Source organism: Pongo abelii, chromosome 20, assembly GCF_028885655.2.
Source record: "Pongo abelii isolate AG06213 chromosome 20, NHGRI_mPonAbe1-v2.0_pri, whole genome shotgun sequence".
In the NCBI taxonomy this organism is placed as follows: Eukaryota; Metazoa; Chordata; class Mammalia; order Primates; family Hominidae; genus Pongo; species Pongo abelii.
In genome coordinates this window covers 6877537-6892743 of record NC_072005.2, presented here as the reverse complement: position 1 = coordinate 6892743, position 15207 = coordinate 6877537, and the positions used below count along the sequence as shown (strand labels likewise).

The 15207-nt window shown below is 42.4% G+C and overlaps 1 protein-coding gene across 4 annotated transcripts in view; it reads right to left on the bottom strand.

Annotated features, from left to right (window-relative positions):
- Positions 1-15207, bottom strand: part of ADGRE1 (adhesion G protein-coupled receptor E1) — a 60297-nt gene that overhangs the window by 28983 nt on the left and 16107 nt on the right. For all 4 annotated transcript variants that reach the window (XM_054539475.2, XM_063719283.1, XM_054539476.2 and 1 more), the window contains exons 10-16: positions 14566-14721; positions 14323-14442; positions 10982-11128; positions 9068-9208; positions 8836-8982; positions 6500-6588; positions 4259-4342 (exon numbers count right to left, since the gene is read on the bottom strand). In XM_054539475.2, the coding sequence (XP_054395450.2) occupies positions 4259-4342; positions 6500-6588; positions 8836-8982; positions 9068-9208; positions 10982-11128; positions 14323-14442; positions 14566-14721 (884 nt within the window). The remainder of the gene's footprint in view (positions 1-4258; positions 4343-6499; positions 6589-8835; positions 8983-9067; positions 9209-10981; positions 11129-14322; positions 14443-14565; positions 14722-15207) is intronic.

Sequence of the window (15207 nt, the reverse complement as noted above, 5' to 3'; positions counted from 1 at the left end):
AAACAAATTAAAAAAGAGCAGGCATGGTGGTGCATGACACTAGTCCCAGCGACTCAGGAGGCTGAGGTGGGAGGATCTCTTGAGCCCTGGAGTTCAAGGCTGCAGTGAGCTATGATCACTCCACTGCACTCCAGCTTGGGTGACAGAGTGAGATCTTGTAGAAAGAAAGCAAGAAAGCAAGCAAGAAAGACAAATTGATGTAACCTTTATGCAATGCAATAAGTTTGTACCTATAGCCATGTAAATTGCATATACCCTTTGACTCAGCAATTCCCCTTCCCGGAATTAATCTTTCCAGAAATACTTAAAAGTTGTGCAAGGATCTTGTCCAGTGATGTTCATCTCAGGATAGTTTGTGGAAAGCCTAAACGCCCAACAGACTGGGTCAATAAATGAAGATGAAATCAAATAATGAGACAGCCATACAGCTGTTAAAATGAATATTGTTGTATAGCTATAGGCATTAATAAGCAAAAGGGTCTCTGAGCCATTGTTAACTAAAGCAAATTACAGAGTATCATGTATATAGTATTGCATTTGGTTTAGGAACAATTGGTTTAATTTAAAATTTTATATTATGGTATTTATGTTCTGGCATATAGAAATAAAAATAGCACACACTTATTATGAGCCAGGTATTGCTCTAAATGTCTTTTATATATTAACTTGTTTAATTTGTAGAAGATATCTATGAAGTAGAGGCTGCTTATTATTATTTTGACTTTTGAAAGGAGAAACAAGGACTCGTATCTAGCAGGTGGAAGAACCATGATTTGAACCTTGGCAGTCTGGCAGCAGAGGCTGAATCATTAATCACTGTCCTAAACCTCTCATAGTAAGTGCTCAATAAAATGACTCCACTGTGTGTGCATGTGTGTGTGTGCTTATATATGTGGGTGTGTGTATATGTGTGTATGTGTTGGGTTGTGTACATGTGTGTGCATTTGTGTGTATCTTTGTGTATGTCTATGTATGCCTATGTATGTATGTGTGTTTGTGTATATGTATGTGTATGTGTGTGTATATATGTGTGTTTGTGTATGTGTGTACATTTGTATATGCCTGTATGTATATATGTGTGTGTGTGTGTGAGGAGTGTGTATATGTGTGTGGATGTGTATGTGTGTATCTGTGTGTAGATGTCTGTGTATGTCTGTATGTGTGTATGGGTATATGCATATATGTGTGTATACATGTGTGTATGTGTGTAAATGTGTGTGGGGTGTGTGTATGCGTTTGTATGTGTATGTGTGCATGTATGTATGTGTTATATGTGTATGTGCATATGCATATGTGCGTATGTGTGTGCATGTGTGTGCATGTGGGGGAGGTGTATGTGTGTGTACATGTGTGTATATGTGTGTGTGTGTATTTGTATGTATGTATATGTGTGTGCATGTGTGTATATGTGTGTGTTTATTTGTATGTGTATATATGTATATGTGTGTATGTGTGTACATGCTCACAAGGTAAAAAGATAGGGGAAGATACTTATCTACCTCTTAACACTGCATGTGTTTGAGGAATAGGATTAAGGTAAGAAAACAATAACAACAATAGTAATAGTAATATTCATATGATTCCCCTTATTATTGATTATTATCGATAAATGGACTATCATATGCGACTCTGACCCAAGCGAGAAAAAAAAAAAAAAACTAAAAGGAATCCAGAACCTAATAAATGCAGGAAAATGCATTAAATGAATTAAACCCAGTCAGATGGTAGAGGAAATTAAACTGAAATTTGAGCAGCAATACAAATTTCTATCTATCCAAATTAGATGATAAAAGGAAAAAAAGGATTTCAATAAACACGGGGTAAGCAGGACATTTGAGAGATATTTGTCCAAGAGAAACAGGATGCCCTGAGCTCTGTAATCCCCAAAAAGCATGACTGTGGGACTCCCCTCCCCACTGACATAGCAGAAACATCTCAACTAGAACCATCTCCAGGAAACATAGGACTCAGTTCTACAGCTGACGAAATCTCTTCAAATCCCGCCCCTCTGATATGTTAAATTTATTCTTCTTAGCTAGGAAAGTTATTTTATATCCTCAGGAAAGTTAGAAAATTTTAGGCAAACTAAACATCCTTAGTAGGATTTGTGTTAAATGTAGAAGTTTTTCACATCTTTAGCATAATCTAGAAACATCTGCTATTTAAAGAGTTGGGGCTGGGTGTGGTGGCTTATGCCTGTAATCCCAGCACTTTGGAAGGCTGAGGTGGGTGGATCACCTGAGGTCAGGAGTTCGAGACCAGCCTGGCCAACATGGTGAAACCCGGTCTCTACTAAAAATACAAAATATTAGCCAGGCTTGGTGGTGGGTGCCTGTAGTCCCAGCTACTTGGGAGCCTGAGGCAGGAGAATGGCATGAACCCGGGAGGCGGAGCTTGCAGTGAGTTAATATCACGCCATTGCACTGCAGCCTGGGCAACAGAGCAAGACTCCATCTCAAAAAAAAAAAAAAGAGTTGGAACAGTTTGACACATTAGAGAAGCTAACCAATAAACCACATAATTTTATTGCAAAAAGCAATTAGACTTGTTATTTTAATATGAACAATTTAAGAGAACGTGGCTATTTATAAACCATATTTAATGTCTAAAAGAATCTGAATTATTATATTTATAGATTCAATCGATTGGATTTATGAGTCGCTCAGGACCCAAGTGACTTTGCCTATTAGATTTGTAAATCCTCTTCACGAGGTACTTGAAATTTGGGTGGAGCGGGAGGGGGGAATTGGAATATTTATAAACACAGTATAAAACATTTGAGGAAATTGAACTAAGTTTGTAAATAGGATTAACCATTTATCAAAATTTAATCTGAAAACCCTAGGGATGAATGTATACTTTATGAATAAAAATAAATGTATTAATTTAAAATTAATAAAATTACAAGTAAAAGTGTTATTTTCATACAAAAATAATCAGATTTATAAAGAAAATGACAGTATCAATCAGTTCAACTTAAAGCTTAAGAAAAACTAGCTTTTGGCTGGACTTGGTGACTCACACCTCTAATCTCAGCACTTTGGGAGGCCGAGGCAGGTGCATCGCCTAAGGTCGGGAGTTCGAGACCAGCCTGACCAACATGGAGAAACCCCATCTCTACTAAAAATACAAAATTAGCCGGGCATGGTGGCGCATGCCTGTAATCCCAACTACTCGGGAGGCTGAGGCAGGAGAATCGCTTGAACCCAGGAGATGGAGGTTGCAGTGAGCTGAGATCGCACCATTGCACCCTAGCCTGGGCAACAGAGCAAGACTTCATCTCAAAACAAACAAACAAACAAACAAAACAAAACAAACAAAACCACCAACCAACTCTGTCCCCCTGAAAAGATGAGAAAGATGAGAAAGTTCTCGAGATGGATAATGGTGATGGTTATACACAGCAATGAGAATGTGCTGAATCTCATTAACAGTAAAAAGGAAGGAAAAGAAAGAAGGAAGAAGGAGGAGGAGGAGGAAATGGCACTGTTTATATACACACTATCCAGGCATCTCAAATGCATTATGCTGAGTCAAAGAAGCCAGTCTCAAAAGACCACATACTATGTGGTTTCATTAATATAACACTCTTCAAAAGACAAAACTCCAGTGACAGAGACTAGATCAGGGATTTGTAGAGGTTAGTGGTGGAGGGAGTATCTGACCATAAAGGAGAAGCCCAAGGGAATGTTTGGAGATAATTAAACTGTTCTGCATCCTAATTATAGTGGTAGTTCCACAAATCTCTTCAGGTGAGAAAACTCATCAAACTATACAAGTAAAAAGGTAATTTTACTGTATTCTAATTTTTCAAATCTTACAGCTATAAAAAATTAAATATTAATTCACAATCCATTCATTATAAAGAGATCTTTCTTTCTTTCTTTCTTTCTTTTTTAGACAGAGTCTCAGTCTGTTGCCAAGGCTGGAGTGCAGTGGTGCTATCTTGGCTCACCACAACCTCCGCCTCCCGGGTTTGAGCAATCCTCCTGCTTCAGCCTCCTGAGTAGCTGGTACTATGGGCACCCGCCACCACACCCAGCTAATTTTTGTATTTGTAGTAGAGACAGGGTTTCATCATGTTGGCTAGGCTGGTCTCGAACTCCTGACCTCAAGTGATTCACTCGCCTCAGCCTCCCAAAGTGCTGGGATTATGGGTGTGAGCCACCACGCCTGGCCATAAAGACATCTTTTTGCACCCAAAGTGTGCCCAGGATGTTTGAAACTCAAAACACAATTTAAAAGACCCAATCGTTACCTTCAGAGAAACTACAGTCGTTTTATTTTCACACACTTTGTCCAGAATGCTGAAGATGTTATTTGTTTGTGCACAAAAGGAGACCTGTGTCCCAGAAAAAAAAAAAAAGAGCATTTGTGAGCATGAATCGATGTATTCCCCCAAGCATGTAATCTACAAATTAGCCCATAAAGCCCATCATATGAGGTGGCTCTGAATTCCTGAGTCTCTAGAATTCTCAGGGAAATAAAAACTCATTATTCGATCAGAATTAGAATCATATCACCTTTTCCTTCCGTAAATAAAAAAGCAAACATAAAAAAATAGCAAAACTACTTAGTGATTGCCAAAACCAGCTTGGTCAGGGAGACCCTGAGCCAGCGGTGCCAGAGAAATTATAGACACACACACAGAAGTATAGAGGTGTGGAGTGGGAAATCAGGGGTCTCACAGCCTTCAGAGCTGAGAGCCTTGAACAGAGATTTACCCACATATTTATTAACAGCAAGCCAGTCATTAGCATTGTTTCTATAGATATTAGATTAACTAAAAGTATCCCTTACGGGAAACGAAGGGATGGCCCGAAATAAAGGGATGGGTCTGGCTAGTTATCTGCAGCAGGAGCATGTTCTTAAGGCACAGATGGCTCATGCTATTGTTTGTGGTTTAAGAACGCCTTTAAGCGGTTTTCCGCCCTGGGCTGGCCAGGTGCTCCTTGCCCTCATTCCAGTAAACCCAAAACCTTCCAGCGTGGGTGTCATGGCCATCATGAACTGTCACAGTGCTGCAGAGATTTTGTTTATGGCCAGTTCTGGGGCCAGTTTATGGCCAGATTTTGGGGGGCCTGTTCCCAACCAGTGATATTAAAAGAAGAGGAAATGTATGAACTAACAGTGGTCCATGTGGAATATTATTTAGCCATAAAAAGGAATGGAGTTCTCTGATATGTACTACAGCATGAAAGAACCTTGAAAATATCATAAGTGAAAGAAGCCAGACACAAAGGAGCAAATATTGCATGATTCCATTTCTGTGAAATGTCAAGAATAGACAAATCCACGGAGACAGAAAGCTGATTAGTGTTTTCCATGGGCTAGTGGGAGGGGAGAATGGGGAGTGACTGCTTAATGATAAAAATATTCCAGAACTTGGCTGAGCACGGTGCTCACACCTGTAATCCCAGAACGTTGGGAGGCTGAGGCAGGTGGATCACCCAAGGTCAGGAGTTTGAGACTAGTCTGGCCAACATGGCAAAACCTTGTCTCTACTAAAAACACAAAAATGAGCCAGGCATGGTGGTGGGTGCCTGTAGTCCCAGCTATTTGGGAGGCTGAGGCAGGAAGAATTGCTTGAACCCAGGAGGCAGAGGTTGCAGTGAGCCAAGATCACCCCACTGCACTCCAGCCTGGGCAACAGAGCAAGACTCCATCTCAAAAAAAAAATTTCTAGAGCTAGATTGAGGTGATGATTGCATAACATTGTGAATGGTCTAAGTGCCACTGAATTGCACACTTTAAAATAGTTAAAGTGGTGAATTTTATGTTATGTGTACCTCACCACAATTAAAAAAGAAAAACAGTGGTCCAAGGCACGTGGGAATCCCAAAGCTAATTTACAAGCTCATATTTAGAATAGTGACATCGATTTCTAAAGAGGTCATGGAGTCTTTACTCATTGTAATGACTTCATTAGACAGTCAGGATGTCCAAATTCCTTTTGGCCTGGCTGGCTGTGTAACACCCCCACACCAACATTACTCAGTTGCAGCATCAACACCTTCACTGGCAGGAAGACTCCAATGTATTCTCCCGTTCTTTAATTAAGAGAATCCTCAAGTTTTAGATAGGCAAACATTCTCTCTCCCCAGCTTCCCTTGCAGCTAGGTGTGACCATGTAACTAATTTCTACCCAATCAGGTGCAAGCAGAAGTGGTGCTGGGTCATACGCTTAAAGAAAAGGACCCTACTTTTCACTTCCTCTTCTCCCCTTCCCACAAGCTGGAATGCAGATGTGAGGGCAGGAGCTGGAGCAGCCATCTTGGACCACAAAGTGGGAGTCTTGTGTTGATGCTGGCAGAGCATGATGGAGCCATGGTATGAGCTCTGCACAGCTTACACTCAGCAGGTTACAGAGGAGAAAAATAAACTGCTGTCTGGTTTTGGCCACTATTACTTTTGCCTTTGTTAGAACTGCAAAAACAACATTCTACCTAAATGGCTTCTAAGAAAACCTCAAAAACTAGGAACCTTAAAAAATACTTGCATATACAGGTTTCACTGTGGCTCCCTCTTGGCATTGCTGGATCTGCTTATTATCAGGTATCACATCTTCCTTACATTTGAAGAGAACCCCTAGGAAGAAAACAACAGCAACCAAACCAAACTTCAACCTCAGCAAAATATGATGAAAATTCAAGTCTGTTTTCATGTCCTCCCCTCCCCAACTTAAAATCCATCTATTACCCTAATACACAAGGGGGAAAATGAACAAACCACAACTACACACTACAACATGAAGGAGTGTTTACTACAACACACAATTTTCTAATTTGCTCTGTTTCACTCAATATCCTGCCTCTTAGAGGCAATCATGCATATGACTGTGGATGTATGCCTTTTATATGTGTGACTTCTCACTCAATATTATGTCCCTGCACAGCTTACACTCTAAGAGGCACAATATTGAGTGAAACAGAGCAAATTAGAGAAGTCATACATATAAAAGACATACATCTATAGTCATATGTAGTATGATATCATTTTTACAAAGCTCCAAACACAAGCAATACTAGGCAGACATTGTTTAGGGGTACATACCACAGGAAAATATTTTTTTAAGTAGGGAAATAATAAACACAAAATTCCAAGTGGCTCTCTAAGGAGGATACAAGAAGATAGAGTGGAGAAGAAACATACAGGAGAACCAGCAGCATTGATGATATTATCTTTATTATATTTGGAAATACATCAGATATATTCATTTGCTTGTTATACTTCATTGCCTCCAATAAGTTACACGTATTTTTAATGTAATAAATAATACATAATTTAACAGTTTTAAACCTTTCATGGTTCCCCATTATTCTTAGTGGGGGAAAGGACTCTGAAATTCTTTTTTAAAAGAAAGGGTTGGCCAGGCACAGTGGCTCACACCTGTAATCCCAGCATTTTGAGAGGCTGAGGTGATCACAAGATCAGGAGTTCAAGAACAGCTTGGCCAACATGGTGAAACCCCGTCTCTACTAAAAATACAAAAATTACCTGGGCTTGGTGGTGGGCACCTGTAATCCTAGCTACTCAGCAGGCTGAGGCAGAAGAATCGTTTGAACCTGGGAGATGGAGGTTGCGGTGAGCTGAGATCGCACCACTGCACTCCAGCCTGGGCAACACAGTGAGACTCCATAAAAAAAAAAGAAAAAAAAGAAAAGACAGGGTCTCACTCTGTCACCCAGGCTTGAATGCAGTGGTGTGAGCATAGCTCACTGCAGCCTCGACCTCCTAGGCTCAAGCGATTCTCCCACCTCAGCCTCCTGAGTAGCTAGGACTACAAGCCCATGCTACTACACCTGGCTAATTTTTTGTCATTATTTTTTGTAGAGACAGAGTCTTGCAATGTTGCCCAAGCTGGTCTTGAATTCCTGGCCTCAAGTGATCCTCTCACCTTGGCCTCCCAAAGTGCTGATTATAGGTATGTCACTGCATCCAGCCCTTTCAAAATTCTTCACAAGCCACCAAGACCCTGCAGAATCTGACCTCTGTCCACTTCATCAGATATGTCTACTGCCACTTCCCCTTGTCCTCATTTAGTGTGAGCCTCAGGACCTTTGCATCTGCTATAACCCAGAACAGCATGATCTCCATTCTTCCTCTAGAGAAGTCCTTCTCCTCCTTCAGGTTTCTGCTTAAATGTTGTTTGCTTGGAGCATAATCAATATCCTATTAGCCACTTCAAAGCACAATGTGTTTTGGATGGGCGCGGTGGCTCACGCCTGTAATCCCAGCACTTTGGGAGGCCGAGGCAGGCTGATCACGAGGTCAGTAGATCGAGACTATCCTGGCTAACATGGTGAAACCCCGTCTCTACTAAAAATACAAAAAAATTAGCCAGGCATGGTGTCGGGCGCCTGTAGTCCCAGCTACTCAGGAGGCTGAGGCAGGAGAATGGCATGAACCCAGGAGGTGGAGCTTGCAGTGAGCCGAGATCGTGCTACTGTACTCCAGCCTGGGTGAAAAAAAAAAAAAAAAGCACACTATTTTTTTTGTTGTTTCATTCATAGTTATAATTAAATAATTGTGTGTGTGTGTGTTCTGGCTCCTTCCCTAGACTATAAGCTACAAGAGGACAAGAATCATGCCTATCATATTCAGGACCAAATCTTCAGTGCCTACTGCAGGGGCCTGTTTAACTAACTAATTAATTAATTAATAGGTACTCCAAAAATCATTTGTTGAAAGAGTAAATGGATGAAGAAGAAAAAGAAACAGAATATGTGGATGAGGCAACACTAAGAGGAAGATCCTGAGGTTGGGTAGAATGAGAATTTTCCAACCAAAGCCAGAAACAGATTCCATTGCCAAGACATACAAAGAGATTATTACTTTGGCAGCTGAAGTTGCCATCTTTCTGGGAGCCTTCTGGATTAGGACGAAAGCCTGCAATGCAGCCACAGCTGTAGGAGCCCACGGCATTGGTGCAGATAGAATTAGGACCACATGTTGATGGATCTTGGCGGCACTCATCAATATCTGCGAAGAACTGGAGAATATCAAGAAACCCAGAAGAGCAAAGAGAAATGTCTTTTCTGGATTGTCCATCAAACTCTCTGCTCACCTCTACATTCCACTTCTTGGTCTGTGAAATTCAACTGTCCATTGCTTGGTGCAAAGCCAGGGTGGCAGGTGCAAAAGTAGCTCCCAGGAGTGTTGGTGCATGTTGAATTGATGGGGCACATTTCAGTGCATTCATCAATATCTGTGGGGTACAGAATGGGTGTGGAGCCAAGTTGGCCAATGAGCCAACAAAATCACGCTTCCCTTTGCAAAATATGGACTCATGTTTCACTAGAAAATGGCGTCCCAGCCAGGGACTACATTTCCCAGAACCCTCTGCATGTAGGTGAGGTCATGTGACTACTTTTCACTCATGGAATATGAGAGCCATGATGTATGTCACTTCAGGGCCAAGGTGGTCAAGAAGTGGGTGTAACTTCTCTCCTCCCTCTTTCACCTCAACTGGCTAAACCAGGAACACCAAGGCTCTAAGGAATGCAAGAACCAAAAGATGGAGAGAGATTGAATTCCTTTATCACCATGTGGAGAAAAGCTGCCCATCAGCCAGGTATATCCATATTGAATTATTATGAGAGTGATACATTTATATTACGTTAAGCTAATAATGAGGCAGGAAACAGGACTCAACTCCAGAGGAGGGACTCGGACACTGGACAAAATTGAGGACTAGCTAAAACAAGGACAGAGTGGAAGCAGCTTTCCGTAAGATATGCCCACCAGTGTGCCAGGTCAGTTTACCATTGCCATGCAACATTGGGGAGTTACTGCCCCTATCTATGGCAATGACTCAATGACCCAAAAGTTACTACCCCTTCCCTAGAAATTTTTGCATAAACCACCTGTTAATCTGCATATTATTAAAAGTAGGTATAAGCATGACTGCAAAACTGCCCTGAGCCGCTGCTCTCTGCCTATGAGGTAGCCCTGCTCTGCAGGAACTGTAACACTTACAGAACTGTAACACTGCCTCTTCAATAAAGCTGTTTTCTTCTACCTCTGGCTTGCCCTTGAATTCTCTCCTGGGCAAAGCCAAGAACCCTTGTGAGCTAAACCTCACTTTGAGGCTCGCCTGTGCCGAATCAAAAATTAGCCGGGCATGGTGGCACACGCCTGTAATCCCAGCTACTCAAGAGGCTGAGGCAGAAGAATTGCTTGAACCTGGGAGGCAGAGGTGGCAGTAAGCTGAGATCACACCACTGCACTCCAGCCTGGGCGACAAAGCGAGACTCCGTCTCAAAAACGAAAAACAGGCTGGGCGCAGTAGCTCACGCCTGTAATCCAAACACTTTGAGAGGCCAAGGCAGTCAGATTACCTGGCGTCGGGAGTTTGAGACCAGCCTGGCCAACATGGTGAAACCTTGTCTCTACTAAAAATACAAAAATTAGCTGGATGTGGTGCCACATGCCTCTAATCCCATCTACCTGGGAAGCTGAGGCAGGAGAATTGCTTGAACCCAGGAGGGGGAGGTTGCAGTGAGCTGAGATTGTACCACTGCACTCCAGCCTGGGCAACAGAGCAAGACTCCATTGCAAAAAAAAAAAAACAAAAAACAAACAAACGAAGAAGAAAGAGGCACACAGTAGAGGGTTTGAGAACATGGACATTCTGGGTTCATAGCCTGGCTCTGTCACTTACAGGCTGTTTGTTCATGGGTGCTGTGGACTGAATGGTGCCCCTCCTCCAAATTCCTACATGGAAGCCCTAAGCCCCAATGGGATGTTATTTGGAGATGTTATTTACTGCTCTATCCCCGGTGCCTAGAATAGTGCCACGTATACTGTAAGTGCTCAAGAGGTATTTCTTTAATGAGTGAATGAATGAGTGAATGAATGATTATTGGCTTCAGATTTGCAGATGAAAGTCTCAAACTCAACCAAGACCCACCTTAATCCCCTCACTGCTGTCTTTTCAAACAGACTTGGACCTGACTTCTCAGAAGACACCCCCACCTACCTTCACATGATGCTTTGAGACCCTGGAAACTCAAGTGGCCACTGCTGGATTCAAATCCTGGGTTGCAGAAACAAGAGTAGTTTCCAACAGTGTTATTACAAGTTGCATGCTCTGGGCAAGCTCTTGGATCTGCACATTCATCCACATCTGAAGAGTGGAAGAGAAAACCCAGGTCAAGGTAAATGAGAAAGCAAGGAGTAGAGACTACAAATAGGAGATGCACTCTTGAGTGTTGATTTTCAGCAGACAGGGCCGATGCTCCCCAATATCCATTTTCCCCCCTTCTTCCCAGGCACACAGTGGGATATATTTCCCAGCCCCTTCTTTCAGTAGGCATGGCCATGAGAGCAAATTCTAGCCAATAGCATGTAAGCGGAAGGGTGGCAAATAGTTTCAAAACATAATTATCAGAGATTGCAAAAGTAGCCATAGTCCTTTACTTCTCTCTGTATTTACACCCCAAGATGTAGATTGCAAGAGATGTGACTTTATCATACCTTGCACTAAGAGGTGGAATCTGTTTCTCTACCCCTTAAATACAGCTGGCCCTATGACTTGCACTGACCAATAGAAGACAGTGAAGTAATGAGGTACTAATTCCAAACCTGGGCCTCAAGAGACCTGTTGGCTTCTGTTCATTTTCTTGGGCCTCTGACCTCTGCCATATGAACAAGACCCTAACTGGACTAATGAAGAACAAAAGACCAAATGGGAGAGAAATGAATCATCCTCGATGAGCCCCAGACATGAGAGACCCATTCCCTCCTCCTTGTAATAATGTAACAATCCAGTTGAGGACTGCATTCCCAGCTTCTCTTGCAGCTACATGTGGCTACATGGTGAAAATCTGGCTAAGGAGAATAAATAGAAGTGATGTGTGCACCATCTGGTCATGCCCTTGGAAAGAAAGAGCATACTCTACACTTCTTCTCCCTTTTCACCTGGGCTGGAAGATGGACAGAGTGGGATGATCCATTCCCAACTATGGGGATGAGGCTCACACCTAAGGTTGGAGAGGCAACAAGACAAAGGCCCAGCCAAGATCAGCTGACCGCAGACACAAGAACAAGACCAGTTGAGACCAAAAGATCTGGCTAGAATAGACCACTTAAAATGTCAACTCATGGAATTAAACGCTAAATATATGGTGGTTGTTTTTAGACACTAATTTTTAAGACAATTTGTTACTCAGTGATAGCTCACCACTACAAATGGAGTAGCAAGCAGAGATGATTTCAAACAACTCTTAAACTAAGCCAGGGGGATATAATGAGGGCTTGATCACTCCTTGCCGTTCTCAATGGAGTCACCATCCCGTAAATGAATGTGGAGAATAACAATGCACTAGACACAGGAAGATGGAGCCCTTGTTTCTTGGTGAGGACATTCTGGCTGCAGCGTAGAGGATGGATTGGAAAGAATAAGACTGAAAAAGGCGAGACTAGAGAGGAGGCTGCTGCAGTGATGATCAAGCCTGAACCAAGGATGGAAAAGAGTGGAGGAATTCAACACATATTTATTTATATATTTATTTTTGAGACAAGGTCTTGCTCTGTTATCCAGGCTGGAATGCAGTGATGCAAGCATAGTGCACTGCAGCCTCAACCTCCTGGTTTCAAATGATCCTCCCACCTCAGCCTCCTGAGTAGCTGGGACCACAGGCACATGCCACCACACTTGGCTAATTTTCTAATTTTTTTTTTTTTTTGTAGAGACAGTGTCTCACTATGTTGCCCAGGCTGGTCTCAAACTCTTGGTCTTAAGTGATTCTCCCATCTCAGCCTCCCTAAGTGCTGGTGTTACAGGTGTGAGCCACCACACCCAGTCTTAAAACATATTTAGCAGGTAGAATCCCCAAGGTGTGATGACTGCTTTAATGTGGAGGGAGAGAAAAGATTAAAGATAACTTTCTTTTTCTTTTTTCAGACAGAGTCTCGCTCTGTCGCTCAGGCTGGAGTGCAGTGGTGTGATCTCGGCTCACTGCAAGTTCTGCCTCCTGGGTTCACACCATTCTCCTGCCTCAGCCTCCCGAGTAGCTGGGATTACAGGCATGCGCCACCATGCCCAGCTAATTTTTTTTGTATTTTTAGTAGAGATGGGATTTCACCGTGTTAGCCAGGATGGTCTCCATCTCCTGACCTCGTGATCTGCCCGCCTCAGCCTCCCAAAGTGCTGAGATTACAGGTGGGAGCCACTGCACCCGGCTGATTAAAGATGACTTTGAAGTGTTAATTCAAATACCTTTTAGGGGAACGTTCTGAAGTTTAGACTTTAGAAACTCCCCAGAATAGGTTTTGTGTGTTTTGTTCTTGTTGTTGTTGTTGGTTTTTTTTTTGAAACAGAGTCTTGCTCTGTTGCCCAGGCTGGAGTGCAATGGCACAATCTCAATCTCAGCTCACTGCAACCTCCGCCTCCCAGGTTCAAGCAATTCTCCTGCCTCAGCCTCCTGAGTCGCTGGGATTACAGGTGTCTGCCACCATGCCCGGCTAATTTTTTGTATTTTTAGTAGAGACAAGGTTTCACCGTGTTTGCCAGGCTAGTCTTGAACTCCTGACCTCAAGTGATCCATCTGCCTTGGCCTCCCAAAGTGCTGGTATTACAGGCGTGAGCAACCGTGCCCAGCCCAGAATAAGGTTTTTCCACCTCAGCACTATTGGCATTTAGGGTCAGATTATTCTTGGTTGTGGGGGCCTTTCTGTACATTATAGAATGTTTAGCAGCATCTCTGATCTCTTCCCGTTAGATGCCATACACAGCACCTCTCCCCACCATCACCAGCTGGGACAATCAAAAATATCTCCAGATGTTGCCAATGACCCCTGGGGAAAACATCGGTCTGGAGACAAGTGCACCCCATTATATTCTGATACCATTGTTTGACTTATAGTAGGTCCTCAACAGGAGTTCAAATCCCAGCTCTTCCACTTAATATTTGCATATAGTTCACAGATCCTATAAAGCAATTACACAATTGAGATCACAAAGCAAGTAATTAGCAATACTGTGACAGGAACAAAACCTTCAAATATCAATATTAACCTTGAACAGAAATGGCCTAATACTCCATTTGAAAGATACAGATTGTTAAACCAGATAAAAAATTTCTTAAAAAGACCCAACCATGTGCTGCCTACAAGAGACCTACCTAACATGTAAAGACACCCATAGGCCCAAAGTAAAGGAATAGAAAAAGATGTGATATAAGCAACTATGTATTTTTACCTCTCTGAGCCCCAATTTTCTCATCCCTACAGGAGAAAATCCCTTTCTCATATGGTCTTCCAGTGAGATGACCCTTAATTAATAAAGTAGGTAAATAATAAAGAGATGGTCATGTATACCTTCACAGGTGGAGTTTCTAGAGATGAATCCAACTTGACAGCTGCAATTGTAGCTTCCCATGGAGTTGACACAGTCAGAATGCTCAGGACAGACCGTGCTGGTGAGGCACTCATTGATATCTGAGAAGCAGTGGAAGAGGGTGAGCAGATAAGAAATTGGGTGCCTAAGTTCAGAAATACATGAACTCACCCCACTGATAGATATCCACCCAAGACCCATCCCTGGGAACCTGAGAGCATTACCAGTACAGGAGAAATTGCCCGGCTTTCCTGGGATCCAGTCATTTCCAGTGGGAGAAGAGAAACCATCTAAACAGCTGCACTTGTACCTCCCCGACAGGTTTTCACAGGATGAGTTAGGACCACAGGGCTGGGGGCTTTGAGAACATTCATCAATATCTACACAGAGAGTTGGAGTTACAAATTTACTTATACTAGATAGAAGACTGTATTTTGCAAAAAAAAAAAAAAAAAAAAAAGGTAAAACAATATCTCCTATCCCATATGCACTTCATTCAATGTGACTTTGATACTTCTTCTGTCAAGCAATGGAAGGTATGTCCCCATCTTGAATCTGAGCATGCTTGTGACTATGGTGGAAGTGACACTAGGTCATAAAAATATCATGTACTTCCACCTTGTTCTCTTGGGATGCTTATCCTTGGAATCCAGCCACCATATTGTGAGGAAGCTCAACCATCCATGAAATTTTACAGTGACCAGGAATTATTTACATGATCAGAGAGAGGAAGGGTGGGGAAGTAGGAAGGAAGGAAGGAAGGAAATCACGTTTGCTAGCAATACTAGCTAGCAATGCTGTGACAGGAACAAAACCCTCAAATATCAATATTAACCTTGAACAGAAATGGCCTAATGCTCCACTTG